At 47.2% G+C, this 27639-nt stretch overlaps 1 protein-coding gene across 1 annotated transcript in view; it reads left to right on the top strand.

The window, feature by feature from the left end:
* LOC147123877 (disintegrin and metalloproteinase domain-containing protein 12-like) overlaps positions 1-27639 on the top strand; it is a 503908-nt gene that overhangs the window by 127719 nt on the left and 348550 nt on the right. The window contains exon 6 of the mRNA XM_085967584.1: positions 2030-2204. Within this exon, the coding sequence (XP_085823710.1) occupies positions 2030-2204 (175 nt within the window). The remainder of the gene's footprint in view (positions 1-2029; positions 2205-27639) is intronic.

Genomic DNA, 27639 nt, shown 5'->3' with positions numbered 1-27639 from the left:
TACTCACTGTGTAACTGTACTGGGAAGTGTTTATTCAGCAGGGTAAGGATTACTCACTGTGTAACTGTACTGGGAAGTGTTTATTCAGCAGGGTAAGGATTATTCACTGTGTAACTGTACTGGGAATTGTTTATTCGGCAGGGTAAGGAATACTCACTGTGTAACTGTACTGGGAATTGTTTATTCAGCAGGGTAAGGATTACTCACTGTGTAACTGTACTGGGAAGTGTTTATTCAGCAGGGTAAGGATTACTCACTGTGTAACTGTACTGGGAAGTGTTTATTCAGCAGGGTAAGGATTACTCACTGTGTAACTGTACTGGGAAGTGTTTATTCAGCAGGGTAAGGATTATTTACCGTGTAACTGTACTGGGAAGTGTTTATTCAGCAGGGTAAGGGTTACTCACTGTGCAACTGTACTCGGAAGTGTTTATTCAGCAGGGTAAGGATTACTCACTGTGTAACTGTACTGGGAAGTGTTTATTCAGCAGGGTAAGGATTACTCACTGTGTAACTGCACTGGGAAGTGTTTATTCAGCAGGGTAAGGATTACTCACTGTGTAACTGTACTGGGAAGTGTTTATTCAGCAGGGTAAGGATTACTCACTGTGTAACTGTACTGGGAAGTGTTTATTCAGCAGGGTAAGGGCTACTCACTGGGTAACTGTACTGGGAAGTGTTTGTTCAGCAGGGTAAGGATTACTTACCGTGTAACTGTACTGGGAAGTGTTTATTCAGCAGGGTAAGGGTTACTCACTGTGCAACTGCACTCGGAAGTGTTTATTCAGCAGGGTAAGGATTACTCACTGTGTAACTGTACTGGGAAGTGTTTATTCAGCAGGGTAAGGATTACTCACTGTGTAACTGTAATGGGAAGTGTTTATTCAGCAGGGTAAGGATTACTCACTGTGTAACTGTACTGGGAAGTGTTTATTCAGCAGGGTAAGGATTACTCACTGGGTAACTGTACTGGGAAGTGTTTATTCAGCAGGGTAAGGGTTACTCACTGTGTAACTGTACTGGGAAGTGTTTATTCAGCAGGGTAAGGATTACTCACTGTGTAACTGCACTGGGAAGTGTTTATTCAGCAGGGTAAGGATTACTCACTGTGTAACTGTACTGGGAAGTGTTTATTCAGCAGGGTAAGGATTACTCACTGTGTAACTGCACTGGGAAGTGTTTATTCAGAAGGGTAAGGATTACTCACTGTGTAACTGTACTGGGAAGTGTTTATTCAGCAGGGTAAGGATTACTCACTGTGTAACTGTACTGGGAAGTGTTTATTCAGCAGGGTAAGGATTACTCACTGTGTAACTGTACTGGGAAGTGTTTATTCAGCAGGGTAAGGGCTACTCACTGGGTAACTGTACTGGGAAGTGTTTATTCAGCAGGGTAAGGATTACTCACTGTGTAACTGTACTGGGAAGTGTTTATTCAGCAGGGTAAGGATTACTCACTGTGTAACTGTACTGGGAAGTGTTTATTCAGCAGGGTAAGGGCTACTCACTGGGTAACTGTACTGGGAAGTGTTTGTTCAGCAGGGTAAGGATTACTCACTGTGTAACTGTACTGGGAAGTGTTTATTCAGCAGGGTAAGGATTACTCACTGTGTAACTGTACTGGGAAGTGTTTATTCAGCAGGGTAAGGGCTACTCACTGGGTAACTGTACTGAGAAGTGTTTATTCAGCAGGGTAAGGGCTACTCACTGGGTAACTGTACTGGGAAGTGTTTATTCAGCAGGGTAAGGATTACTCACTGTGTAACTGTACTGGGAAGTGTTTATTCAGCAGGGTAAGGGCTACTCACTGGGTAACTGTACTGGGAAGTGTTTATTCAGCAGGGTAAGGGCTACTCACTGGGTAACTGTACTGGGAAGTGTTTATTCAGCAGGGTAAGGATTACTCACTGTGTAACTGCTGGGAAATTATTTATTCAGCAGGGCATGAGTTACTCAATTTGTAACTACAGACTTACTTCCTATTCAGCAGAGTTAGGGTTAACATTAAGTGTTCCCTCTCTCTCCTCCAGTGCTTTGGTTGTTCTCAGTAATCGAACTTACGTCATTGAACATCTCGAGGGAGATAAACTTGGACGACATTTGATATACAGACCTGAAGATCTCAAGTCAGTGCCAAGTAGGTGTGGACTCATAAAAACCTCCCCTGAGTTAACCCTGACTGAGCATCTTCAGCGTTCACAGAGGGTGAGTAACGAGCACAGCAGCTAACTGATTAAAAGCAATAAATGACCTACATAGAAATTACAACATGGAAACAGGCCATTCGGCCTCCCCAGTCCGTGTCGGGAGTTACCCTGCACTCGAGCAGTTTGCAATTCTCCAGTCCTCTGGAACCACCCCCGTATCTAAGGAGGATTGGAAAATTATGGCCAGTACCTCCGTGATTTCTACCTTTATTCCCTCAGCATCCTAGGATGCATCCCATCCGCTCCTGGTGACTTATTAACTTTAAGTCCTTGGATGTTGATGGTGGGAAATTCAGCGATGGTAATGCCATTGAATGTCAAGGGGCGGTGGTTAGATTTTCGCTTGTTGGAGATAGTCATTGCCTGGAAATTGTATTGAGTGAATGTTAACTGCCACTTTTCAGCCCAAACCTGAATGTCGTTCAGGTCTTGTTGCATGTGGGCATGGACTGCTTCATTATCTGAGCAGTTACGAGTTACGAATGTCACTGAACACTGTGCAGTCATCAGCGAACATCCACATTTTTGAGCTTATGATGGAGGGAAGGTCTTTGATGAAGCAACTGAAGATGGTTGAGCCTAGGACACTGCCCTGAGGAACTCCTGCAGCGATGTCCTGGAGCCATGATGATTGACCGCAAACCACCACAACCACCTTGCTTTGTGCTAGGTATGAGTCGGTCATAGAGTTATACAGCACAGAAAGAGGCCCTTCAGCCCATCGTGTCCGCGCCGGCCATCAAACCTCCCTGCTCTTATATTCTATACTTCAGCTAATGAAGGCAAGTATCCCATATGCCTTTTTAACCACCTTATCTACCTGTCCTGCTGCATTCAGGGATCTATGTACATGCACACCAAGGTCCCTCTGATCCTCGGTCCTTCCTCGGGTCCTACCATTCATTGTGTATTCCCTTTCCTTGTTAGTCCTCCCAAAATGCATCACCTCACACTTTTCAGGGTTAAATTCCATTTGCCACTGTTCTGCCCATCTGACCAACCCGTCTATATCGTCCTGTAGCCTGAGGCTTCCCTCCTCGCTATATACCACACCACCAATTTTTGTGTCATCTGCGAACTTACTGATCATACCTCCTACATTCATATCTAAATCATTAATGTACACTACAAACATCAAAGGACCCAGCACCGATCCCTGCGGTACACCACTGGACACAGGCTTCCAGTCACAAAAACAACCAGTGGAGAGTTTCCCCCCGATTCCCATTGACTTCAGTTTTACTAGGGCTCCTTGATGCCACACTCGGTCAAATGCTGCCTTGATGTCGAGGGCAGTCACTCTCACCTCACCTCTGAAATTCAGCTCCTTTGTCCGTGTTTGGACCAAGGCTGTAATGAGGTCGGGAGCCGAGTGGTCTTGGAGGAACCCAAACTGGGCATCAGTGAGCAGGTTATTACATAAGAACATAAGGATGTAAGAAATAAGAGCAGGAGTCGGCCTCGAGCCTGCTCCGCCATTCAATAAGATCACGGCTGATCATCGACCTCAACTCTACTTTCCCGCCCGATCTCCATATCCCTTGATTCCCCTTGAGTCCAAAAATCTATCGATCTCAGCCTTGAATATACTCAACGATTGAGCCTCCACGGCTATTCTGTTTTTCTATTCTTCCTCCCAGAGTGAATAACCTCACATTTCCCCACATTACACTCCATCTGCCACCTTACATCTGCCTCTCTTTCCTCGTTTAAGACGCGCCTTAAAACTTACCCCTTTGACCAAGCTTTTGGTCACCTGCCCTAATTTCTCCTTATATGGCTCGGTGTCAATTTTTTTGTCTTATAACGCTCCTGTGATGCTCCTTGGGACGTTTTACTACATTAAAGGCGCTATATAAATACAAGTTGTTGTTGAACTCTATTGATCACCGTTTTAAATATTTTCTATTGTGTTCTATCTCTTAGTCTGTCAATATTTTTTTCCAGTTTATCTTCCCTAGTTCCATTCTCATTTCTTCAAAATTAGCTTTCTTCCAATTTATTAATTTGGTCTTTTACTGACTATAACACTTTAATACCTACCTTTTGTATGAAGTGATCTCCTTCGGCAGCAACAGATCCAGCTCTCACTTAAAGGAATTCAGCAAATCGGCGTCCGCCGCACGAGCCGGCAGCCTGTTCCAAAGGATCACTATGGGAAAAGAACCACCTCCTCCTGACATCTAACCTAGATCTGGCCTTGTACAACTTAAAATTGTCACCCCTGGTCCTCCCTCACCTATTTGATTAGAACAAACTGTCAACTGGAACGCAACCTATTTCCCTTTGTTATCTTATAAACTCAATCATATCACCCCAAGTCTACACTTCTCGAAAGTATGGAGTCCCAGCTCTTTTAGCATATTTTGATAACTAAAATGTTTCAAACTGTGAGCACAGAGCGGAAGTAAAATGGAGTGTACTTAAACAGTGTATTTTATTTGGGAATTTGGGGAAGAGTGGGAAGGAGTTGCTGCTTTTTGCCTACACTACGTGTAGTGCTTTGTGTTACAGGTAGATCTTTAATTCCAGTACCCAGAACTTAATCTAGATCAAGTAACTAGTCAAGGAACTACACTGTAAACTAAGTTACCTAATTACAAATATAATTAAATAAAACAAGGTCGTATAGCGATGGCAGTACAGGTGGTGTGCTGCAACTGCAGCATGTGGAAGTTTGTGGAGAGCATTGTGATCCCGGACAACCACGTTTGCAGTAAGTGCCTGCATGTTGAGGAACTTCAGCTCGGAGTTGTTGAGCTGGAGTCTGAGGTGCAGACATTGCGGGGCATCAGGGATGGGGAGAATTACCTGGACACTTTAATCCAGGAGGCAGTCACACCCCTTAGGTTAGGTAGTGGTACAGGTCTGGTTAGTGGTCAGGGACAGGAGGGTGTGACTGCAACTCAGGCAGGTAAGGGGACCCCAGGTGCAGTGCTGGAGGAGCCTTTGCCCTTGTCCAACAGGTATGAGATTCTTGCTGCTTGTGTGGATGAGGGAACAGCCTGCAGGATGGATGAGCAAGCTGACCATGGCACCTTCTCTTCTTAGGCAATCCTTCAGAACCGAGGATGACTTGCTTCCACTCTAAAAAAAATGAGTCCAATGCGGGACCTACAGTCTCTGTCACAGGTGGGGCAGACGGTGGTTGAAGGGGTGGGTAGGTGGGGTGCTTGGGTTGACGTGCGCTCTTTCCGCTGTTTGCGCTTGGCTTCCGCTTGCTCCCGGCAAAGAGACTCGAGGTGTTCAGTGCCTTCCTGGATGCTTCTCCTCCACTTTGTGCGGTCTTGGGCCAGGGATTCCCAGGTGTCGGTGGGGATGTTGCACTTTTTCAAGGAGGCTTTGGATGTCCTTGAAGCATTTCCTCTGCTCACCTGGGGCTCCCTTGCCGTGTCGGAGCTCCGAGTAGAGCGCTTGTTTTGAGAGTCTTGTATCGGGCATGCGGACGATGTGACCCGTCCATCGGAGCTGATGGAGCTTGGTCAAAGCTTCAATGCTGGGGATGTTGGCCTGAGCAAGAACACTGACGTTGGTGCGCCTATCCTGCCAATGGATTTGCAGGATCTTGCGGAGGCAGCGTTGGTGGTACATCTCCAGTGCTTTGAGGTGCCTGCTGTACATGGTCCATGTCTCTGAAGCATACAGCAGGGCGGGTATCACTGCTGCTCTGTAGACCACGAGCTTAGTGCCAGGTTTGAGGTCCTGGTCTTCGAAGAAACCATCCGAAATATACTCTATGAACTCGTCCTCAAGGCTACCCATGCCAATTTGATTTGTCCAATGCATATGATGATTAAAATCGCCCATGATTATTGCAGTACCTTTCTTACAAGTCCCCATTATTTCTTGATTTACACTCTGTCCTACAGTATAGCTACTGTTAGGGGGCCTATATACTACTCCCACCAGTGACTTCTTACCCTTATTATTTCTTATCTCCACCCAAACTGATTCTACATCTTGAGCTTCTGAGCCAATATCATTCCTCACCACTGCAGTGATCTCATCCTTTATTAACAGAGCTACCCCACCTCCTTTTCCTTTCTGTCTATCCTTCCGAAATGTCAGATATCCCTGCATATTCAGTTCCCAGCCTTGGTCACCTTGCAACCACGTCTCTGTAATGGCGATCAGATCATACCCATTTATTTCTATTTGTGCCGTCAACATCTATTTGTGCCGTCAACATCAAGAAAACCAAAGAAATCATTGTGGACTTCAGGAAGTCTAAAGGCGGAAGTCACACCCCCATCCACATCCATGGGGCTGTGGTGGAAAGGGTGGACAGCTTTAAGTTCCTCGGAGTCCACATCACGGAAGACCTCTCCTGGTCCCTCAATACCTCCTCTCTGGTGAAGAAGGCCCAGCAGCGCCTATATTTCCTAAGGAGGCTGAAGTGATGTAACCTGTCACCCCTGATCCTCTAACTTTTACCGCTGCACAATAGAGAGCATCCTGACGAACTGTATCACAGTATGGTATAGCAGCTGTAGCTACTATGACCGGAAAGCCCTGCAGCGGGTAGTCAAAACTGCCCAATGCATTACCGGCACCCGGCTACCGACCATAGAGCACATATACCAGAAACACTGTTTACGGAGGTCACGGTCCATCATCAAAGACCCTACCCACCCCAGCCACAGTCTGTTCGCCCTCCTGCCATCTGGGAGACGCTACAGATGCATTCGCACCCGTACGACCAGATTTAGGAACAGCTTCTTTCCCAGGGCTGTCACCCTACTGAACTCCACAAATAAACTCTAAAGCCTGCACATCTGCCAATGAACTTTATTATGGTTATGTTTATGTTAATATATTACAAGCCAAATGTATGTTGAATGTTTAAATGTCTTAATCTAAATGTACACTCTCGGGAGCCGCAAGCCTACATTTCGTTGTACTGCACTTGTGCACTAACAATGACAATAAAAGTTGATTTGATTTGAACTCATCTACCTTGTTATGAATGCTGCGTGCATTCAGATAAAGAGCCTTTAATTTTACCTTATCCTTTTCCCTTACTCTGACTCTATTTTCTGGTGCACTCTTATGTTTGTACGCCCTGCCCCTTCCTGATACATTCTGGTTATCGTTACCCCTCTCGTTGCCCTGCACTATTGCCTTCTCCTTTTTGTTTGCCTTCCTAAATACCCCTTCACCTGAACCCCATCTTCTATTTCCAGCTTAGCTTTTCTCCCTTCTGATTCTACCCTCAGGTTCCCATCGCCCTGCCACACTAGTTTAAACCCTCCGAAACAGCACTAGCAAAACCCCCCGCGAGGATATTGGTCCCGTTCCCGTTGAGGTGCAACCTGTCTGGCTTGTAGTGGTCCCACCTCCCCCAGAAACGGTTCCAATTCCTCAGGAATCTAAAGCCCTCCCTCCTACACCATCTCTCCAGCCACGCATTCATCTGCTCTATCTTCCTATTTCTGTACTCACTAGCACGTGGCACTGGTAATAATCCGGAGATTACTACCTTTGAGGTCCTGCTTTTTAACCTCTTTTCTAGCTCCCTAAATTCTGCCTGCAGGACCTCCTCCCTCTTTCTACCTATGTCGTTGGTACCAATATGGACCATGACCTCTGGCTGTTCACCCTCACCCCTCAGAACCCCACCTGAAGCCGTTCAGGGACATCCTTGACCCTGGAACCAGGGAGGCAACATACCATTCTGGAGTCACGTCTGTGACTGCAGAAACGCCTGTCTGCTCCCCTAACTATTGAATCCCCTATCACTATTGCTCTCCCCTCCCCATCCCCCATGCAGCTGAGCCTTCCATGGCGCTGTGGACTTGGCTCTGGCTACACTCCCCAGAGGAACCATCACCTTGGGCTGCCTTTATACGCTGAGCCGCCTCACTGCTCATCCTAGGTCCGCTCTGCCGCCGTCGCTGCTAATATTTAAGAACGGTTACATTTAGAATCATAGGGGGGTAGGTTCGGTTGCTTTGCGCCTCCCATTAGCGCCCTAAGAGGGCACTAATGGGGCGCAAAACAACTAGTGCCTGGTTTGCTCCGCTCGCAAAATTGATCAGACATTTTGTGGCAGTGCTAAACACTACCGACACAATTTCCTGCGCCCGCAGATCGTGACGTCAATCAAGTGCGTCCCGGTAGCGCCCCGGACCGGATATTGAGTGGCGCCCCCTGCATTTTTGCCTGTCTCTAGCAACGACAGGTTGAGGGGAGCGTTTTGCAGTCAGGAAGGGACTGAGGGAGCACTATTTAAAGGCGACCGCTTCCTGCCTTTTTATGTCGGCGACATTTTTGTACCACGCATTCTGAGAGAGAGAGAGAGAGAGAGACTTCTGGAGAGATTCAATGCTGTGTGAAGGAGTTTTGGGTACTGATCTTGTATCGATTTAGAAGAGACTGTGGGGTCTGCACTCTGAGCTCTTTCCCTGGGTCTCTCCATTGTTCTTTCCAGCAGATTTGATGTACAGGTCTCTCCAGGCCGAGATTCAAGGCTGCAATGAGCAGGATGTGGATGGAGAGCAAGATCGACCCTCCCCTTTAAGAACTGGCCGGCGCCAGTGTGTCTGTGTTCCATTGCTGACTGACATCACATGAGCTTCGCCAGCGCTCTGAGGTAGCGCCTCGCTCCTCGGCGTTAGCGCCTTAAGACAGGTGTGAAGCGCCTGATTTAGCGCTCCAATCACCTCCAGGGGTGACAAAAGCCAAGTTTGCAGCCGGAGGCGATAATTAGCGACAGGCGCTAAACTTTGCGCCCGGCCGATAATTGCACCCCAACTGGGGCGATACCGAATTTCTCTCCCATAGAACCTTTCAGCACAGAAGGAGGCCATTCGGCCCCTCATGCCTGTGTCGGCTCATTGAAAGCTATCCAATTGGTTTATCTCCCTCGCTCTTTCCCCATAGCCCTGCAATTTGCTCCTTTTCAAGTATTTATCCAATTACCTTTTGAACATAAGGATAGGCGGAGGCCATTTAGCCCCTCGAGCCTGTTCCACCATTCAATGAGGTCATGGCTGATCTGTGGCCTAACTCTATATACCATTTGAAATGTTACTATTGAATCTGCTTCTATCACCCTTTCAGGCAGTGTATTCCAGATCATAACGACTCGCTGTGTAAAAATATCCTTCTCCTCTCGCCTCTGGCTCTTTTACCAATGACCTTAAATCTGTGTCCTCTGGTTAGTGCCCCTCCTGCCACTGGAAACAGTTTCTGCTTATTTACACTATCAAAACCGTTCATGATTTTAAATACCTCTATTTAATCTCCCCTTAATCTTCTCTTCTCTGAGGAAAAATTCTAAACACTAATTAGGGGGAGGAGAAAACGCTGGATTAAAAATCAGTTTTTATTTTTGTTTATTCATTCACGGGAGCAGGCAGATCATGATGTCAATCAGTGTGCAACGCTGATTTGACACTAGCACTGCCATTTTCGAACTCCACGCTCCAGCCTACGCCTTGCCTTAACCTCGCACAGCTGAACACACGTTAAACAAAATGAAGGACCTCCACCAGCGCTATTTAAAGGGATCTAAACTACTTGGAGGTTAGTCACTGGATCATTTCTTCTGGTTGTTGCTGCAATTCTACACATTTTGGGTCCTTTTCCATACTTGTTTAAAGTTTCCATAGTCTGGCTAGTGCTGAAGTACTTTTTTGGTATAACAAAGAAAACGCTGGAAAACCTCAGCAGGCCCGGCAACGTCCGTGGAGAGAGAAACAGAGCCAACGTTTCAGGTCGAAGACCCTTCGTCAGAACTGGAAAAAACAGGAAATGGAACAGATTGAAAAGCAGGTTTTCGTGGCTGGGAAATGGCTGAGGCGATGAAGAACAAAAGGGAAGGTCTGTGATAGGACTTGCAGCACTCCATTCTTTGATTTGAGTATAAGAGTGAAGATGCCATACTGCAATTATATAGGGCCCTGGTAAGATCACACCTGGAGTATTGTGTACAGTTTTGGTCTCTTGTAGAGAAGCCTCTTATGTCAAAAGCTAGTGAAAAGCTTTTTGGAAGTCTAAGTAGACAATGTCTCCTGGGATTTCTCCCGGGTCTCATTCTGTGGGGACTATACCGATATTGGAGTTGGGGCAGGGCTTTATAATCTTCTTCAGTTATTCACTGTTTGCAATGGGGAGCCCTGTGTTAGTCTGTGCATTCAGAAGAGCTGAGCCCCCTGCACCCGGGGAGATGCGTGTCTGACTCGCTCGCTTTATTGACACAGGATGTGAACGCAGCACTGCCCAAGTCAGTATTCTGGGTGAACTGAGCAGTAAACTTACTTAAAAACAGAAAATGCAAGAAATACTCAGCAGGTCAGACAGCATCTGTGGAGAGAGAAACAAACTCTTTCAAAACTGAGATGAGGAGAAACTTCTTCACTCAGAGGGTGGTAGGTTTGTGGAATTTGCTGCCCCAGAAAGCTGTGGAAGCTACATCATTAAATAAATTTAAAATAGAAATAGATAGTTTCCTAGAAGTAAAGGGAATTAAGGGTTACGGGGAGCGGGCAGGAAATTGGACATGAGTCTAGGTTCGGAATGGTCATGGCCCTGTGGGTAGTGGAGTGGGCCCAGGGGCCGTGTAGCCTGGTTCTGCTCCTACTTCTTGTGTTCTAATTCTGTGTTAGATTTCAGGAGATGGTTTTAGTCCTGTTCCTGGCTGGGGTGGAGATCGCCTTTATAGAAGGTAAGTACTGTAGAAAATATAGGGACAGAGTGATCTCCTGGACGAGTTTCGATCGCCTAGATGGGTCGGAGAGGAATTTCCCAGATTTTTTCTCCCAAATTGGCCATTGGGTTTTTTATCTGGTTTTTCGCCTCTTCCGGGAGATCACATGGGTTCGGGTGGATGGAGAGTGATAGTAGATTTGAGGTTAGGATCAGATCAGCCATGATCTTATTGAATGGTGGAGCAGGCTCGAGGGGCCGATTGGCCTACTCCTGCTCCTATTTCTTATGTTCTTATGTTCAGAGTTAACGTTTCAGGTCGATGACCCTTCGTCAGAACTGGAAAAAGTTGGAGATGGAACATGTTTTTAAACAAGTGCAGGGGCAGAGTAAGGGGGAAGGGGAGGAAAGAACAAAAGGGAAGGACTGTGATAGGATGGAAGGCAGGAGAGATTAAGAGACAAAAGGGATGATGGTGCAAGGCAAAAGGAGATGGTAATGGGACAAATTAAGAAACAAAAGATGGCTCTAGATGAAGTGTAAATGGCAGTGGCGGAATGAAAGACAGCTGCCATGTGAGAGAGAGATAAAAATATATACATAAAATAAATGGGAAAAAAATGATAGGGGCCGAGGTTATGGTCTGAAATTGTTGAACTCTATGTTGAGTCCGGAGGGCTGTAAAGTGCCTAATCGAAAGATGAGGTGCTGTTCCTCGAGCTTACGTTGAGCCTCATTGGAACAATGTAAGAGGCCGAGGACAGTGAGGTCTGAGTGGGAATGGGGCGGTGAATTAAAGTGACAGGTGGAAGCTCGGGGTCACCCTTACGGACTGAACGGAGGTATTCTGCAAAGCGGTCACCCAATCTGCATTTGGTCTCCCCAATGTGGAGGAGACCGCATCGTGAGCAGCGAATACAGTATACTAAATTGCAAGAAGTACAAGTAAATCGTTGTTTCACCTGGAAGGAGTGTTTGGGGCCCTGGACAGTGGGAAGGGGGGAGGTAAAAGGGCAGGTGTTGCATCTCCTGCACTTGCACGGGAAGGTGCCAGGCGAAGGGGAAGGGCTGTTAGGGGTGATAGAGGAGTGGACCAGGGTGTCGTGGAGGGAGCGGTCCCTACGGAATGCTGAAAGAGGAGGTGAGGGGAAGATGTGTTTGGTGGTGGGGTCACGCTGGAGGAAATGGCAGAGGATGATCCGTTGAATGTGGAGGCTGGTGGGGTGAAAGGTGAGGACAAGGGGAACCTTTTCGTGGTTCCGGGAGGGAGGGGAAGGGGTGAGAGCAGAAGTGCTGGAAATAGAACGGACACGGTCGATGGCCGTGTCAACCACAGTAGATGGGAATCCTCGGTTGAGGAAAAAGGAAGACATGTCGGAAGCACTAGTATGGAAGGTGACATCATCAGAGCAGATGCGGCGGAGACGGAGAAACTGGGAGAATGGAATAGAGTCCTTATAGGAAGCGGGGTGGGAGTGTAGTGCAGGTAGCTGTGGGAGTCGGTGGGCTTATAGTGAATGTTTGTCAATAACATCCCTAGAGATGGAGACAGAGAAGTCGAGGAAGGGAAGGGAAGAGTCGGAGGTGGACCATGTAAAGGTGAGGGAAGAGTGGAAATTGGAAGCAAAGTGAATGAAATTTTCTAGTTCAGGGCGAGAGCAGGAAACGGCACTGATACAGTCATCAATGTACCGGAAAAAGAGGTGAGGGAGGGGACCTGAGTAGGACTGGAACAAAGAATGTTCCACATATCCCACGAAAAGGCAGGCATAGCTAGGGCCCATGCGGGTTCGCATAGCAACACCTTTAATTTGGAGGAAGTAAGTGGAGTCAAATGAGAAGTTGTTCAATGTGAGAACAATTTCAGCCAGGCTGTGGAGGGTGGTGGTGGATGGGGACTGGTTGGGCCTCTGTTCAAGGAAGAAGCGGAGCGCCCTCAGGCCATCCTGGTGGGGGATGGAGGTGTAGAGGGATTGTACGTCCATGGTGAAAAGGAGGCGGTTGGGACCAAGAAACTGGAAAGTGTTAAAGTGGCGGAGGGCGTCGGAAGAATCGCGGATATAGGTGGGAAGAGACTGGACAGGGGGAGAAAAAATAGAGTCGAGATAGGAAGAGATAAGTTTCGTGGGGCAAGAACAGGCTGAAACGATGGGTCTACCAGGGCAGTCCTGTTTGTGGATCTTGGGAAGGAGGTAGAAGTGGGCTGTGCGGGGTTGGGGAACGATGAGGTTGGTGGTCGTGGAGGGAAGATCTCCAGAGGAGATGAGGTCAGTGACAGTCTTGGAAACGGTGGTTTGATGTTCGGTAGTGGGGTCATGGTCCAGGTGGAGGTAGGAGGAGGTGTCGCAGAGAAAGTAAACTTACTTTCTGTACTGATTAACCAGGGTTGACATGCCAACCATATATAAACAATAGATAACCTGTCACGAGCCAGAGGGTTTGAAGGTGTATTTTTCAGTGTGTCTTATTATGGTTTTGTCACATTGGTGGTCTGTCTGAGGCTGTGAGTCTTCCTGTCAGGCTCTATGATGATCCCAGTAATGTGTGTAGTGCCTGTGTATCGCCACCTGCTGGCAGGATGTGTAATAAACAGATTAACAGCCAGGGATTTCCCAAAGACTCACTGAGAAAAGTAAGACTTGCATTTCTATAGCGCCTTTCACAACCTCAGGACGTCCCAAAGTGCTTTACAGCCAATGAAGTACTTTCTGAACTGTAGTCACTGTTGTAATGTAGGAAATGCGACAGCCCATTTGCGCACAGCAAGGTCCCACAAACTGCAATGAGATAATGACCAGATCATCTGTTTTAGTGACGTTGGTTGAGGGGTAAGTAGGATTACATCGGATATACAGCACAGAATCAGGCCATTCGGCCCTACCAGTCCATGCCAGTGTTTGGTCCAGTCGAGCCTTCCCCATCTTTCCTCATCTAACTCTATCAGTGTAACCCTCTATTCCCTTCTCCCTCATGTGCTTGTCTAGCCTCCCCTTAAACACATCGATACTATTCACTTCAACCACTCCCTGTGGCAGCGAGTTCCACATTCTCACCACTCTCTGGGTAAACAAGTTTCTCCTGAATTCCCTATTGGATTTCTTGGTGACTATCTTATATTGATGGCCTCTAGTTATGCTCTTCCCCACAAGTGGAAACATTCTCTCTGTATCCCCTCTATCAAAACCTTTCATCATTTTAAAGCCCTCTATTAGGTCACCCCTCAGCCTTCTTTTTTCAAGAGAAAAGAGACCCAGCCTGTTCATCCTTTCCTGATAGGCATTTCTGGTATCATCCTTGTAAATCCTTTTTACACCCTCTCCAGTGCCTCTATATCCTTTTCATAATATGGTGACCAGAACTGTACGCTGTACTCCGAGTGTGGTCTAACCAAGGTTCGATACAGGTTTAACATAACTTCACAACTTTTCAATTCTATCCCTCTGGAAATAAACCCTAGTGTTTGGTTTGCTTTTTTATGGCCTTGTTAACCTGTGTTGCTACTTTCAGTGATTTGTGTATTTGTACTCCCAGATCCCTTTGCTCTTCTACCCCACTTAGAGTCTTATATTCCAAGTAATAAGTGACCTCCCTATTTTTCTTACCAAAATGTAATACCTCACACATATATGTGTTGAATTTCATTTGCCAATTATACGCTCATTCTTCAAGTTTATTAATGTCTTCTTGTAATTTGTTGCAGTCCTCTTCGGTTTTGACGATCCCTCCAAACTAGGTATCAGCTGCAAATTTAGAAATTGTGTTTTTGATGCCAAAGTCTAAATCATTAATATAAATTCGGAACAACAGTGGCCCCAGCACTGATCCTTGTGGAACGCCACTTCCCACCTTCTGCCACTGTGAATAGCTACCCTTTACTCCTACTGTCTGCTTTCTGTCCTGAAGCCAGCCAGTAATCCATTCTGCTACTTGTCCCCTGACTCCGCATTCTCTGACCTTGTTCATCAGTCTATTATGGGGTACCTTATCGAAGGCCTTTTGAAAATAAGATAAATTACATCTACTACATTGTCTACTCTCTCTGTTACCTCTTCAAAAAATTCAGTGAGGTTGGTCAAGCAAGACTTTCCCTTTTGAAATCCATGCTGACTGTTCATTATTATATTTTGGTTTCTAAATGTTCTTCTATTTCATAGAAACATAGAAGATAGGAGCAGGAGTAGGCCATTCGGCCCTTCGAGCCTGCTCCGCCATTCAATGAGATCATGGCTGATCATCCAAATTCAGTGCCCTGTCCCTGCCTTCTCCCCATATCCCTTGATCCCTTTAGCCTTAAGAAATATATCCAACTCTTTCTTGAATATATTGAATGAACTGGCCTCCACCGCCCTCTGTGGCAGAGAATTCCACAGGTTCACCACTCTCTGGGTGAAGAAATTCCTCCTCATTTCAGTCCTAAATGGCTTACCCCTTATCCTTAGACTATGACCCCTGGTTCTGGACTCCCCGGCCATCAGAAACATCCTCCCTGCATCTAGTCTGTCCAGGCCTGACAGAATTTTATAGGTTTCGATGAGATCCCCTCTCAATCTTCTAAACCCCACTGAGTATAAGCCCAATCGACACAATCTCTCCTCATACGTCATTCCTGCCATGCCAGGTATCAGCCTGGTGAATCTTCGCTGCACTCCCTCCATGGCAAGAACGTCCTTCCTCAGATAAGGCGACCAAAACTGCACACAATACTCAAGGTGCGGTCTCACCAAGGCCCTGTACAACTGTAGCAAGACATCCTTGTTCCTGTACTCAAACCCTCTTGCAACAAAGGCCAACATACCATTTGCCTTCTTAACCGCCTGCTGCACCTGCATGCTTACCTTCAGCGACTGGTGCACAAGAACACCCAGGTCTCTTTGCACTTCCCCTTCCCCCAATCTATTGCCAGTCAAATAATAATCTGCCTTCCTGTTTTTGCCACCAAAGTGGATAACCTCACATTTACCCACATTATAGTGCATTTGCCATGTTTCTGCCCAATCACCCAACCTGTCCAAATCGTACTGGAGTTTCACGACATCCTCCTCACAGCATACCCTCCCACCCAGCTTTGTGTCGTCTGCAAATTTGGAGATATTACATCCAATTCCCTCGTCCAGATCATTAATATATATTGTGAACAGCTGGGGTCCTAGGACTGATCCTTGCGGTACCCCACTAGTCACTGCCTGCCACTCGGAAAACGACCCGTTTATTCCAACTCTTTGCTTTCTGTCCGCCAACCAGTTCTCTATCCAAGTCAATACCTTGCCCCCAATCCCATGTGCCTTAATTTTGCACGCTAATCTCTTATGCGGGACCTTATCGAAAGCCTTCTGAAAGTCCAAATACACCACATCCACTGGTTCTCCCTTAACTATTTTACCAGTTACATCCTCAAAAAATTCCAGTAGATTAGCCAAGCATGATTTACCTTTTGTAAATCCATGTTGACTTTGTCCGATCCTGTCACTGCTTTCCAAGTGCTCTGCTATTACATCTTTTATAATGGACTCTAGCATTTTCCCCACTACCGATGTCAGGCTTACCGGTCTATAATTCCCCGCTTTTTCTCTACCACCTTTTTTGAATAGTGGGGTAACATTAGCTACCCTCCAATCCATGGGTACTGTTCCAGAGTCTATCGAGTTCTGGAAGATGACCAGCAATGCATCTACTATTTCTAGGGCCACTTCCTTAAGTACCCTGGGATGTAGATTATCAGGCCCTGGGGATTTATCGGCCTTCAGTCCCATCAATTTTCCTAACACCATTTCCCTACAAATACTGATTTCTTTCAGTTCCACCCTTTCCTCAGACCCTATGTTCCCCGACATTTCCGGGAGGTTATTTGTGTTGTGTATGTAACCTGTTCCACCTTAAGAGAGCTTAAGCCTGTTCCACCTTAAGAGATGTACTACTTTCTCAGGCTGCTGTAGACGTAATACCGGGGGTGAACACACCGGTATATAAGCACTGTGCAGTAATCTTGTATTCAGTGTAGTCCCTACCTCCAACCAGTAAAGACCTGTTTTATTGTTACTGATTAAGTCTGAGTATTAATTACTTGAACAACTCTCAGACTTAACACTGGCGACGAGTCAGGTTCTTACCCTGCGGCAGTTATTCCACGGCGGCTTCGTCCACAGACAGGACGTTGAAGAGAGGTTTCAAATCTCACCACCCCACTGGAAGCGACAGGCATTAGGACCCTGAAGCCTCCATCAGCGACTGAAAACTGGAGGACAGAAGACATCCTGCAGCTTCTTTTTCAACCTCTGTGGTGGGTAAGCCGAGCAGCGTGGGCTGCAAAGACAGGGCTGGGGGAAGTCGGAGGTAGAAGGGCCATCGATCGCAATCCCTGATAAGGGCCGCACTCGGGCTGAAAGGCGCAGCGTCGGCAGACACTGAAGGCGCGAGAGCCGCGGTGAAAAGCGCGGGCCATCGATCGCGGCGGAGATAAGGGCCGCACTCGGGGCTGAAGGGAGACGGCGTCGGGGGACGGGTGAAGACCGCCAAGCGCGGGAAAACCGCCATTTTGTGGGCGGAGGACGACGGCAAGAGCGGGAAGCCGCCATCTTGGATAGCAGTAAAAAAAAAATCTGAGAAATTGCAAATCTGATAAAGTACTACAATGCCTAAACACGGGAATATTAGCAACTTTGATAGTGACATCGAAGATTGGGCCATATATGTTGAACGAGTTAAAAATTATTGTAAGGCCAATAAAATTCGTGAGGCTGATAAAGCACTAACATTATTAAATTTAATGGGTGCGAAGACATACGGGCAATTGAAGCACCTGTTATCACCAGATGAACCGGCGGATAAGACGTTCGATGAGATTGTTACTGTCCTGAAAGATCATCTAAACCCCACGCCGCTGATGCTAGCGGAACGATTTAAATTTTACGACAGAAGGCAGCTACAGCATGAAAGCAATGCTGAATATTTGCTGGAATTGCGTAAATTAGCGAAATATTGCCAGTTTGGAACGGGACTGACAGATGCACTACGAGACAAATTTGTGTGTGGTTTATTTAAACAGGATACACAAAAGCGACTGCTCGAGGAGAATGAGCTGACGCTTGAGAAGGCGGTCACTATGGCAGCAGCACACGAAGCCACAGCGAGAGGCACGGCAGTAATGCAGCTACGGTCACCGGAGCTCAGTGCACACAAATTGGGTGTGAGTTCTGGCAAATGTTATCGTTGTGGAAAGACAACGCATGATCAGAACCAGTGTTGGTTTAAAAACCAAGAATGTAGAACTTGTGGTAGGCTTGGACATATAGCTAGAGTATGCAGGTCAGGGAAGAAGACCAGCAACAAGAAGTCACCGCAAGGAAAATACGCAAAAGTACACGAGGTGGCCGAACAGGAGTCCGATTCAGACGCTAGCAGTAATGAACTGGCTGGCTTAAGCAGTATTGAACTGGCTAGCTTAAGGGTACTCAATGTTGGTAAGGGTGCAGACCTCCAGACAATTTGGGTTACTCTTCAGATAGAAGGAGTCCAAGTAAAAATGGAATTGGACACTGGATCGGCATTGTCGGTCATGAATAAGAAAGATTACAGAAGGTTATTCCAACATATTCCCCTACAGGATACGGAGATTATATTGACAACCTACACGGGGCAGAGAGTGTACCCCATCGGGACAATAAAGGTTGCAGTGGCCAACAAGGGCGAAGGAAGTCAAATAATGGACTTATATGTGCTACCGGAGGGAGGTCCACCACTACTAGGCCGGGAGTGGTTTAGAAACATAAATATGGACTGGCATTCGCTAAAAGCCATAAAGAGTGAGAACTCGGTGCAGATAATCAGCCCAGACTCTAGAACTGATGATGGTAAGACCAACCCATGTGCAAAAGACAAAGTTTCAGCACAGAATTCCACTGAGCAACAACAACATAGTTTAACAGAGAATTCTGAGTCTGTCAAGTCTACTGATATGCACATTTTTGAGGGACACTGGGCTCGAACTCAACTCCATTTCAAACTACAACAGCAATTAGAACAAATGATTCGCCGTTTTGAGCAAGAGATGAATGAAATAAAAAAGTTCTTTGTTACAGAGTGGGAGAATCTGGAAAGGCAACAGAAGCAACTGATGGAGAAAATGGAGCAGGAGCACACCAACCATCTGCGCGAGGAGGCCGAACGAATCAAAGCTGATTCAGATTCTGAAGGTGCGTGCCATAATCTGGTGTCAGAAAAGTTAACGGTCAGCCAACTCCTTCATATGCTGAGGGACAAGACTCTGAAATGGGAAAAACTTGAACACGAGCTGCGATCTTCAAAGGAAAAGGGTTCGGAGCTCTCAAAAGTCATTGAGATGGCTGATGTGATGACACAGACTGAAACGACTGCAACAGAGCAGCCATTGGATGCCAAAAGTACGCTGACTCACGTCAATGTAGAACAACAGACTGCTGAAACAGCTGCTCCGGTAGAGGGATTGCATAGTCCGATCAATCAATCTCCAAAGGAAGTTGAAGTATTAAAATCACAAATGAGGTCACTAGTAAACGACTTGCTGAAAGCCCAGAAAAAGCTGGATGCAGAGGTACACATGAAGAAGTCTCTTCAGGAAAGATATCTGGATTTGGAACAAGAGCTGGCTAACGTCCAGCTGGGTATGGAGGAAATAGACGACCCTCTCGCTGACCTGTCGGACGACTCCGAATATTACTATGTCCTGTCCTGCCCAACTTGTAACTTCGACTCCCACCATACAGAAATCATGGAGGAGCACCGAAAGCCTACGGAACATCGGGAGAAGGTGGCTCTGCTACGAAAAAAGGAGGAAGAGAAGGAGGAACTGCGCATGCAGCTGGCAGCTGTGGCAGCTGACAATGGAGCCCAGAAAGTCTCCAAGAAGCAGAAAAGGAAAAGTAAAAACAGAAGATGACCCATCTGAACCATTATCACCTCTACCAGATCACACATGTGGTCCCTCCGAACAGAGCCAAATCAGTTCGGAAGTTCAAGCTGTTAAATCCATGAAAGGACTATTGAATGAGTAACGTGAACCGACTACACCACAGAGATTGAATCTGTGAACTGTTTTCCGCAGAGACTGAATCTGTGATATGTTACGTTAAACATGAAGTTATATATGTATATATGTTATTACGTTATGTTAAATGGGGGGGATGACTATAAAGCTAAGAAGGGAGGAGTGTTGTGTATATAACCTGTTCCACCTTAAGAGAGCTTAAGCCTGTTCCACCTTAAGAGATGTACTACTTTCTCAGGCTGCTGTAGACGTAATACCGGGGGTGAACACACCGGTATATAAGCACTGTGCAGTAATCTTGTATTCAGTGTAGTCCCTACCTCCAACCAGTAAAGACCTGTTTTATTGTTACTGATTAAGTCTGAGTATTAATTACTTGAACAACTCTCAGACTTAACAATTTGTGTCCTCCTTTGTGAAGACAGAACCAAAATATGTATTTAGTTGGTCTGCCATTTCTTTGTTCCCCATTTTATAAGCATATTAAGGGTAAGAGGATATCTAGGGAAAAAATAGGGCCCATTAGGGACAAAAGTGGCAATCTGTGTGTGGAGCCGGAAGATGTAGGAGGGGTTCTAAATGAATTTTTTGCATCTGTTTTCACTATGGAGAGGGACGATGTAGACATAGAAATAGGGCGGGGGGACTGTGATATGCTCGAACATATTAACATCGAGAGGGAGGAGGTATTGGCGGTTTTAGCAGGCCTAAAAATGGATAAATCCCCAGGCCCGGACGAAATGTATCCCAGGCTGCTGTGTGAGGCAAAGGAAGAGATTGCGGGGGCTCTAACACATATATTCAGAACCTCTCTGGCCACAGGGGATGTGCCAGAGGACTGGAGAACCGCTAATGTAGTACCATTATTCAAGAAGGGGAGTAGGGAAAAATCGGCGAACTACAGGCCAGTTAGCCTAACAAAATTCTGAGGGACAAAATTAGTCTCCACTTGGAGAGGCAAGGATTAATCAGGGATAGTCAACATGGCTTTGTCAAGGGAAGATCATGTCTGACTAATTTGATTGAATTTTTTGAGGGGGTGACTAGGTGTGTGGATGAGGGTAACGCAGTGGATGTGGTATACATGGATTTCAGTAAGGCCTTCGATAAAGTCCCGCACAGGAGACTGGTCAAGAAGGTAAGAGCCCATGGAATCCAGGGTGCCTTGGCACATTGGATACAAAACTGGCTTAGTGGCAGAAGGCAGAGGGTGATGGTCGAAGGTTGTTTTTGTGACTGGAAGCCTGTGGCCAGTGGGGTACCACAGGGATCGGTGCTGGGTCCCTTGCTGTTTGTGGTCTACATTAATGACTTGGATATGAATGTAAAGGGTATGATCAGTAAGTTCGCGGATGATACAAAAATTGGTAGGGTGGTAAATAGCGAGGAGGGTAGTCTCAGTCTGCAGGACGATATAGATGGGTTGGTCAGATGGGCGGAACAGTGGCAAATGGAATTTAACCCGGAAAAGTGCGAGGTGATGCACTTTGGGGGGACTAACAAGGCAATGGAATACACAATGAATGGTAAGACCCTAGGCAAGACGGAGGGTCAGAGGGATCTGGGTGTGCAAGTACACAGATCCCTGAAGGCGGCGGAACAGGTGGATAAGGTGGTAAAAAAGGCATATGGGATACTTGCCTTCATTAGCCGAGGCATAGAATATAAGAGCAAGGAGGTTATGATGGAGCTGTATAAAACACTGGTTAGGCCACAGCTGGAATACTGTGTGCAGTTCTGGTCGCCACACTACAGGAAGGATGTGATAGCTTTGGAGAGGGTGCAGAGGAGATTCACCAGGATGTTACCAGGGCTGGAGCGCTTCAGCTATGAAGAGAGACTTGGCAGATTGGGTTTGTTTTCCTTGGAGCAGAGGAGGCTGAGGGGGGACATGATTGAGGTGTACAAAATTATGAGGGGCATAGATAGGATGGATACTAAGGAGCTTTTTCCCTTAGTAGAAGGGTCAATAACTAGGGGGCATAGATTCAAGGTAAAGGGCGGGAGGTTTAGAGGGGATTTGAGAAAAATCTTTTTCACCCAGAGGGTGGTTGGAGTCTGGAACTCACTGCCTGAAAGGGTTGTGGAGGCTGGAACCCTCACAACATTCAAGAAGCATTTGGATGAGCACTTGAAATGCCATAGCATACAAGGCTACGGACCAAATGCTGGAATATGGGATTAGATTAGACAGGGCTTGATGGCCGGTGCGGACACGATGGGCCGAAGGGCCTCTATCCGTGCTGTATAACTCTATGACTCTATTATAAATTCCCCTGATTCTGACTGCAAGGGACCTACACTTGACTTCACCAATCTTTTTCTCTTCACATATCTATAAAAGCTTTTACAGTCAGTTTTTATGTTCCCTGCAAGCTTACTCTCATATTCTATTTTCCCTTTCTTAATTAATCCCTTTGTCCTCCTTTGTTGAATCCTAAACTGCTCCCAATCCTCTGGATTATTGCTTTTTCTGGCCAATTTGTATGTCCCTTCCTTGGATCTTATGCTATCCCTAATTCCCTTGTTAGCCACGGTTGAGTCACCTTTTTTGTTTTATTTTTATGCCAAACTGGGATGAACAAATTCTGTAGTTGTGGTAAACCACTGTTATTGTTGTTGTTGTTGTTGTTGTTACACACTGTTGTACCTATGCATGCCTCAACATGTCTCGGCTGGCTCCACCCACAGGCCCAGGTATAAAGGTGATTGACCTGCAGCCCCCTGCCTTCTTGGAACCCAGTCAACCACGAGAGGCATGCTCTGTTCTTTGCTAATAAAAGCCTTTAGTTACTCTCTTAACTCTCAGTCTTTTATGAGTAATTGATAGCGCATCAGTAGTTCATCCATTCGGTCTTTGAATGTTTGCCATTGCCTATCCACCGTCAACCCTTTGAGTGCCATTCCCCAATCAATCCTACCCAACTCGCTCCTCAGACCATCGTAGTTTCCTTTATTTAAATTGAGGACCCTAGTCTCTGAGTCAACTACTTCATTCTCCATCTTAATGAAGAATTCGATCATATGAAGAATTCGAATTTCCTCCTTTAGTAGGAATTCCATTATTTTTCCTACCACCGATGTTAAGCTGACTGGTCTATAGTTCCCTGGACATATTCTACCTCACTTCTTAAATGTCGGTATTACGTTAGCTATCCGCCAGTCCTCTGACACTACAACTTGTTCTAACAAATTATTAAATATGTGTAGTAATGCCTCTGCTATCTCTTCCCTATATTCTTTTAAAATGCGTGGATGTAATTTGTCTGGTCCAGGGGTTTTATCCTCTTTGAATTTCATTAGTTTATTTAATATTTCTCCTCTTTATTTTAAATGGAGTTATCTCATTTCTAATCTCAGCATCCAATGTCATGTCCACCTGTTCTGTTTCCCTGGTAAATACTGAAGCAAAGTAATTATTTAATACTTGCTGAAGTGCCCGGCGGTGCCGAGGGATTTTTGAGGGGATGTTGTTGTTGGAAGAGAGAGAGAGAGAGAGCGACTGGGGGGAAGAGAGAGCGCGACTGGGGGGAAGAGAGAGCGTGACTGGGGGGCAGAGAGAGCGCGACTGGGGGAAGGGGGGGAAAGGGGAGGGGGGAAGGAGTGGGGGGAAAGGGGGGAAGGATGGAGGGGGGAAAGGGGGAAGGGGAGGGGGGGAAGGAAGGGGGGAGGGGGGAAGGGGGGGTGGAGGGGGGTGGGGGGGAGGAGGAGGGGGAGGGGAGGAGGGGGGTGGTGGAGCGGGGTGGGGGGAGGAGGCGGGAGGGGGGTGGAGGGGGGTGGAAGGGAGGAGGTGGGGGAGGAGGAGGAGGTGGGGGAGGAGGAGGAGGGGGAGGAGGGGGGTTGGAGTGGGGTGGGGGGGACGGGGGGGGAGGGGAGGGGGGAGAGGGGTAGGGGGAGGAAGGGGAGGGGGAGGGGGGAGGGGGGAGGAGAGGGAGGGGAGAGGGGAAAGGAGGGGAGGGGAGGGGGAGGGGGAGAGGAGGGGGAGGGGGAGAGGAGGAGGGGGGAGGGGAGTGGGAGGGGGCGAGGAGGGGGGTGAGGGGGGAGAGGGGGAGGGGAGGGGGGAGATGGGGAGGGGAGAGGGTGAGAGAGGGGGGAGGGGAGAGGGGGTAGGAGAGGGGGGAGGGGAGGGGGGAGAGTAGAAAGGGGGGGGGAGAGGGGGGAGGGGAGGGGGGAAGGACGGGGGAGAAAGGGAGGGGGGAGCCAGCAGACCCTCTCCCCTCTGCCGGCGATGGGGGGGAAGAGGGAAGGAGGGGGAGAGGGGGGAAGGAGGGGGGGAGGGGGGGAGTCCCCGAGCCCCGCCCCCGATCTCCCGATGTCCCGCCCCCGATCTCCCGATGTCGCGAGCCCCGCCCCCGATGTCCCGAGCCCCGCCCCCCGCCCTCCCGAGGCCCGATCTCACGAGGACCGATCTCCCGAGCCCTGCCCCCCGATCTCCCGAGCGCCGATCTCCCGAGGCCCGATCTCCCGAGCCCCACCCCCCCCCCCCGATCTCCCGAGGCTCGCCCCCCGATCTCCCGAGGTCCGATCTCACGAGCCCCGCGCCCCCCCCAGCCCCGATCTGCCGAACCCCGATCTCCCGAGCCCCGCCCCCCACCCGAGCCGGCTTGAAGAGCAGAGAGAGAGACGCCGCCGCGCAACCTACCGCGTGAGGCCCGGCCAGACCCAAGTCGCGCGCGCTGACTCCTGCCCCACCCGCGTTTACTAAGATGGCGGCGGTGGCGACGCTCGGCTCAGGCCCGCCCCCTCCAGCCTTCACAAAGATGGCGGCGATCGCGAGCCGCTTTTTGAGCGCGACGGGTGGTGCCTAGCTCGGGCGTGGCTGGGCAACAGAGGCCCAGGCTTACAGGCCTGGAAAAACGGTGAAAGGTAGGAAAATTCTAGATGTTAGACAAAAGATTTACAAATTAATTAACTTTTTAAAAAAACAGTTTGTGTTTTAAAAGCAACTTTTTTTTGCTGGAAATGTAGATTCGAAAAGAAACACGCAGAAAGTGGGAAAAAGAAATGAAAAGTTTGGAATCAAGATGGCGACGACTCACCTCGGTTCAGAATGATAAGGCCTGCCCACACACGCACTGATTGTTCAACCGTCAGGTCACTGAACTGTACGATTGGTCAATCATCACATCACTCAACTGTAGGATGGCCCGCCCGCACACACAATGAACCCGCCCCCACTCAATGCAAATGAGTGGATAATGAGAGGAATTTTGAACGTTTTTTGGATACCGTCGGCACAATTTTTGTCCGACCGTCGGCACAACTTTTGTCCGAGCAAAAGTAAATACGCCTACAAGAGTCCCCTAATGATGAGCTTTCTTTTGATATAACATATGTGTAGGTACGCTCTATAACTTTTGATTGTATAGCCGGCCAGAGAGACAGACAGAGAGACAGACAGATAGACATATCCTTTTATATATATAGATTTCTGCCATCTCTCCATCAATGCCTGTGATATTATTCTGTCCATCCCTTAGTGGCCCTATTCGCATCCCAGCTTTCCTTTTTTAAATTTATGTGCCTGTAAAATATTTTACTATTTTGTTTTATGTTCCATGATAATTTAGTTTCATAGTTCTTCTTTGCCTTTCTAATTGTTTTTCTGACTTCTCTCCTAATCTCTTAGTATTCTCTCTTGTCATGCTCTCCCCTGCTGTCCATGTACTTAGTGTATGCCTCTTTCCTTACCTTCAATTTTTCACTTATGGCTTTATTCATCCATGGTGTCTCATTAGTATTTGCTTGTTCTTGTTTATTAGCGGAATATATTTTCCCCGGAATCTGTTGAACACCATTTTACATATTTCCCACTGCTGTTCTACATCATTGTTTGCCAATATTGTTGTCCATTTTATTTTCCCAATTCTGTTCTCAGCCCCGCAACATCGGCTTTTTACCAATCTATTACCCTGTTCTTCGTCATACTTACGTCCTTCTAAGTTGTTATCTTAAAGCGTATTATATGATGCTCACTATTGCCTAGATGTTCCCCTACTTTTACTTCTTTTATCTGCTCTGGTTCATTCCCCATTACTAGATCCAATAGCGAATCCTCCCTTGTTGGGCTTTTTACATATTGGGTTAGGAAGGAGGCCTGAAAGCATTGTAGGAACTCCATTCCTTATCCCCTTTACCTACCTCTTCTGGCCAATTACCATCGGGGTAGTTGAAATCTCCCACGATTATTATTCTGTTTTTTACTAATTTCCCTAGTTTGTTTGCATATTCCTTCCTCCACCTCCCTTCCACTGTTAGGTGGTCTGTAGTCTACCCCTATTAGCATGATTGATATTTTAGTATCTTTTATTTCTATCCACATGGATTCCATTTCTGTTTTGCTGATAGCTGCATCACTTTTTTCTACTGTCATTATGTTATCCATAATAAGTACAGCTACTCCATTTCCCCTTGTTCCCTCTCTATCTTTTCTATGTTATACCCTGCAATGTTTAATTCCCTGTCCTAATTTTTCTGTAGCCATGTCTCAGTAATCCCTACCATGTCCAGTTCCTCACAATGTATATATGATTATTTTCCGTACCTGTTCATGACATTTTAATGATCTATGTACCTGGGCCCCAAGTCTCTTTGGACCTCCACTGTTTTTAGCTTTTCACATTTGCCTACTTTGAAATCCATTTGCCACAGTTTTGCCATTCGCTTAATCTGTCGATAACCGTTGTAATTTTATGATTCCATCTACAATGTCTACAATGCCCCCGATCTTTGTGTCATCGGCAAATTTGGATATATGACTTTGCCATCATCTAAGTTATTAATAAATACTGTGAATAGTTGAGGCCCCAACACAGATCCCTGTGGGACTCCACTCGTCACATCCTACCAATTTGAATACCTACCTATTATCCCTACTGCCTGTCTCCTGCCCCTCAGCCAATTTTCGAACCAGGTCAATAATCTGCCCTCAATTCCATGGGCTTTTTAAAAATTATTCGTTCCTGGGACGTGGCCATCGCTGGCAAGGCCAGCATTTATTGTCCATCCCTAATTACCCTTGAGAAGGTCTGCATGGTGAAGTACTCCCATAGTGCTATTAGGGAGGGAGTTCCAGGATTTTGACCCAGCGACTATGAAGGATCGACAATATAGTTCCATGTCAGGATGGTGTGTGACTTGGAGGGCAACTTGGAGGTGGTGGTGTTCCTATGCGCCTGCTGCCCTTGTCCTTCTAGGTGGAAGAGGTTGTGGGTTTGGAAGATGCTGTCGAAGCAGCCTTGGCGAGTTACTGCAGTGCATCTTGTGGATGGTCCTCACTGCAGCCACGGTACACCGGTGGTGGAGGGAGTGAATATTTAAGGTGGTGGATGGGGTGCCAATCAAGCGGGCTGCTTTATCCTGGATGGTGTCGAGCTTCTTGAGTGTTGTTGGAGCTGCACTCATCCAGGTAAGTGGAGAGTATTCCATCTCACTCCTGACTTATGTCTTGTAGATTGTGGAAAGGCTTTGGGGAGTCAGGTGGTGAGACACTCGCTGTAGAATACCCAGCCTCTGACCTGCTCTTGTAGCCACAGTATTTATGTGGCTGGTTCAGTTAAGTTTCTGCTCAATGGTGACCCCCCAGGATGTTGATGTTGGGGGATTAACCGATGGTAATGTCGTTGAATGTCAAAGGGCGGTGATTAGAAACGTGGAAACATAGAAAAATAGGAGCCTGCCAATTGGCCCTTTGAGCCTGCTCTGCCATTCAATATGATCATGGCTGATCCTCTATCTCAATAACATATTCCCGCTCTCTCCCCAT

Source organism: Somniosus microcephalus, chromosome 2, assembly GCF_052327205.1.
Source record: "Somniosus microcephalus isolate GS21.2 chromosome 2, FLI_Smic_1.0, whole genome shotgun sequence".
Taxonomy (NCBI): domain Eukaryota; kingdom Metazoa; phylum Chordata; class Chondrichthyes; order Squaliformes; family Somniosidae; genus Somniosus; species Somniosus microcephalus.
Note: the sequence above shows the minus strand (reverse complement) of the source record. Positions and strands in the feature narration are given on the sequence as shown.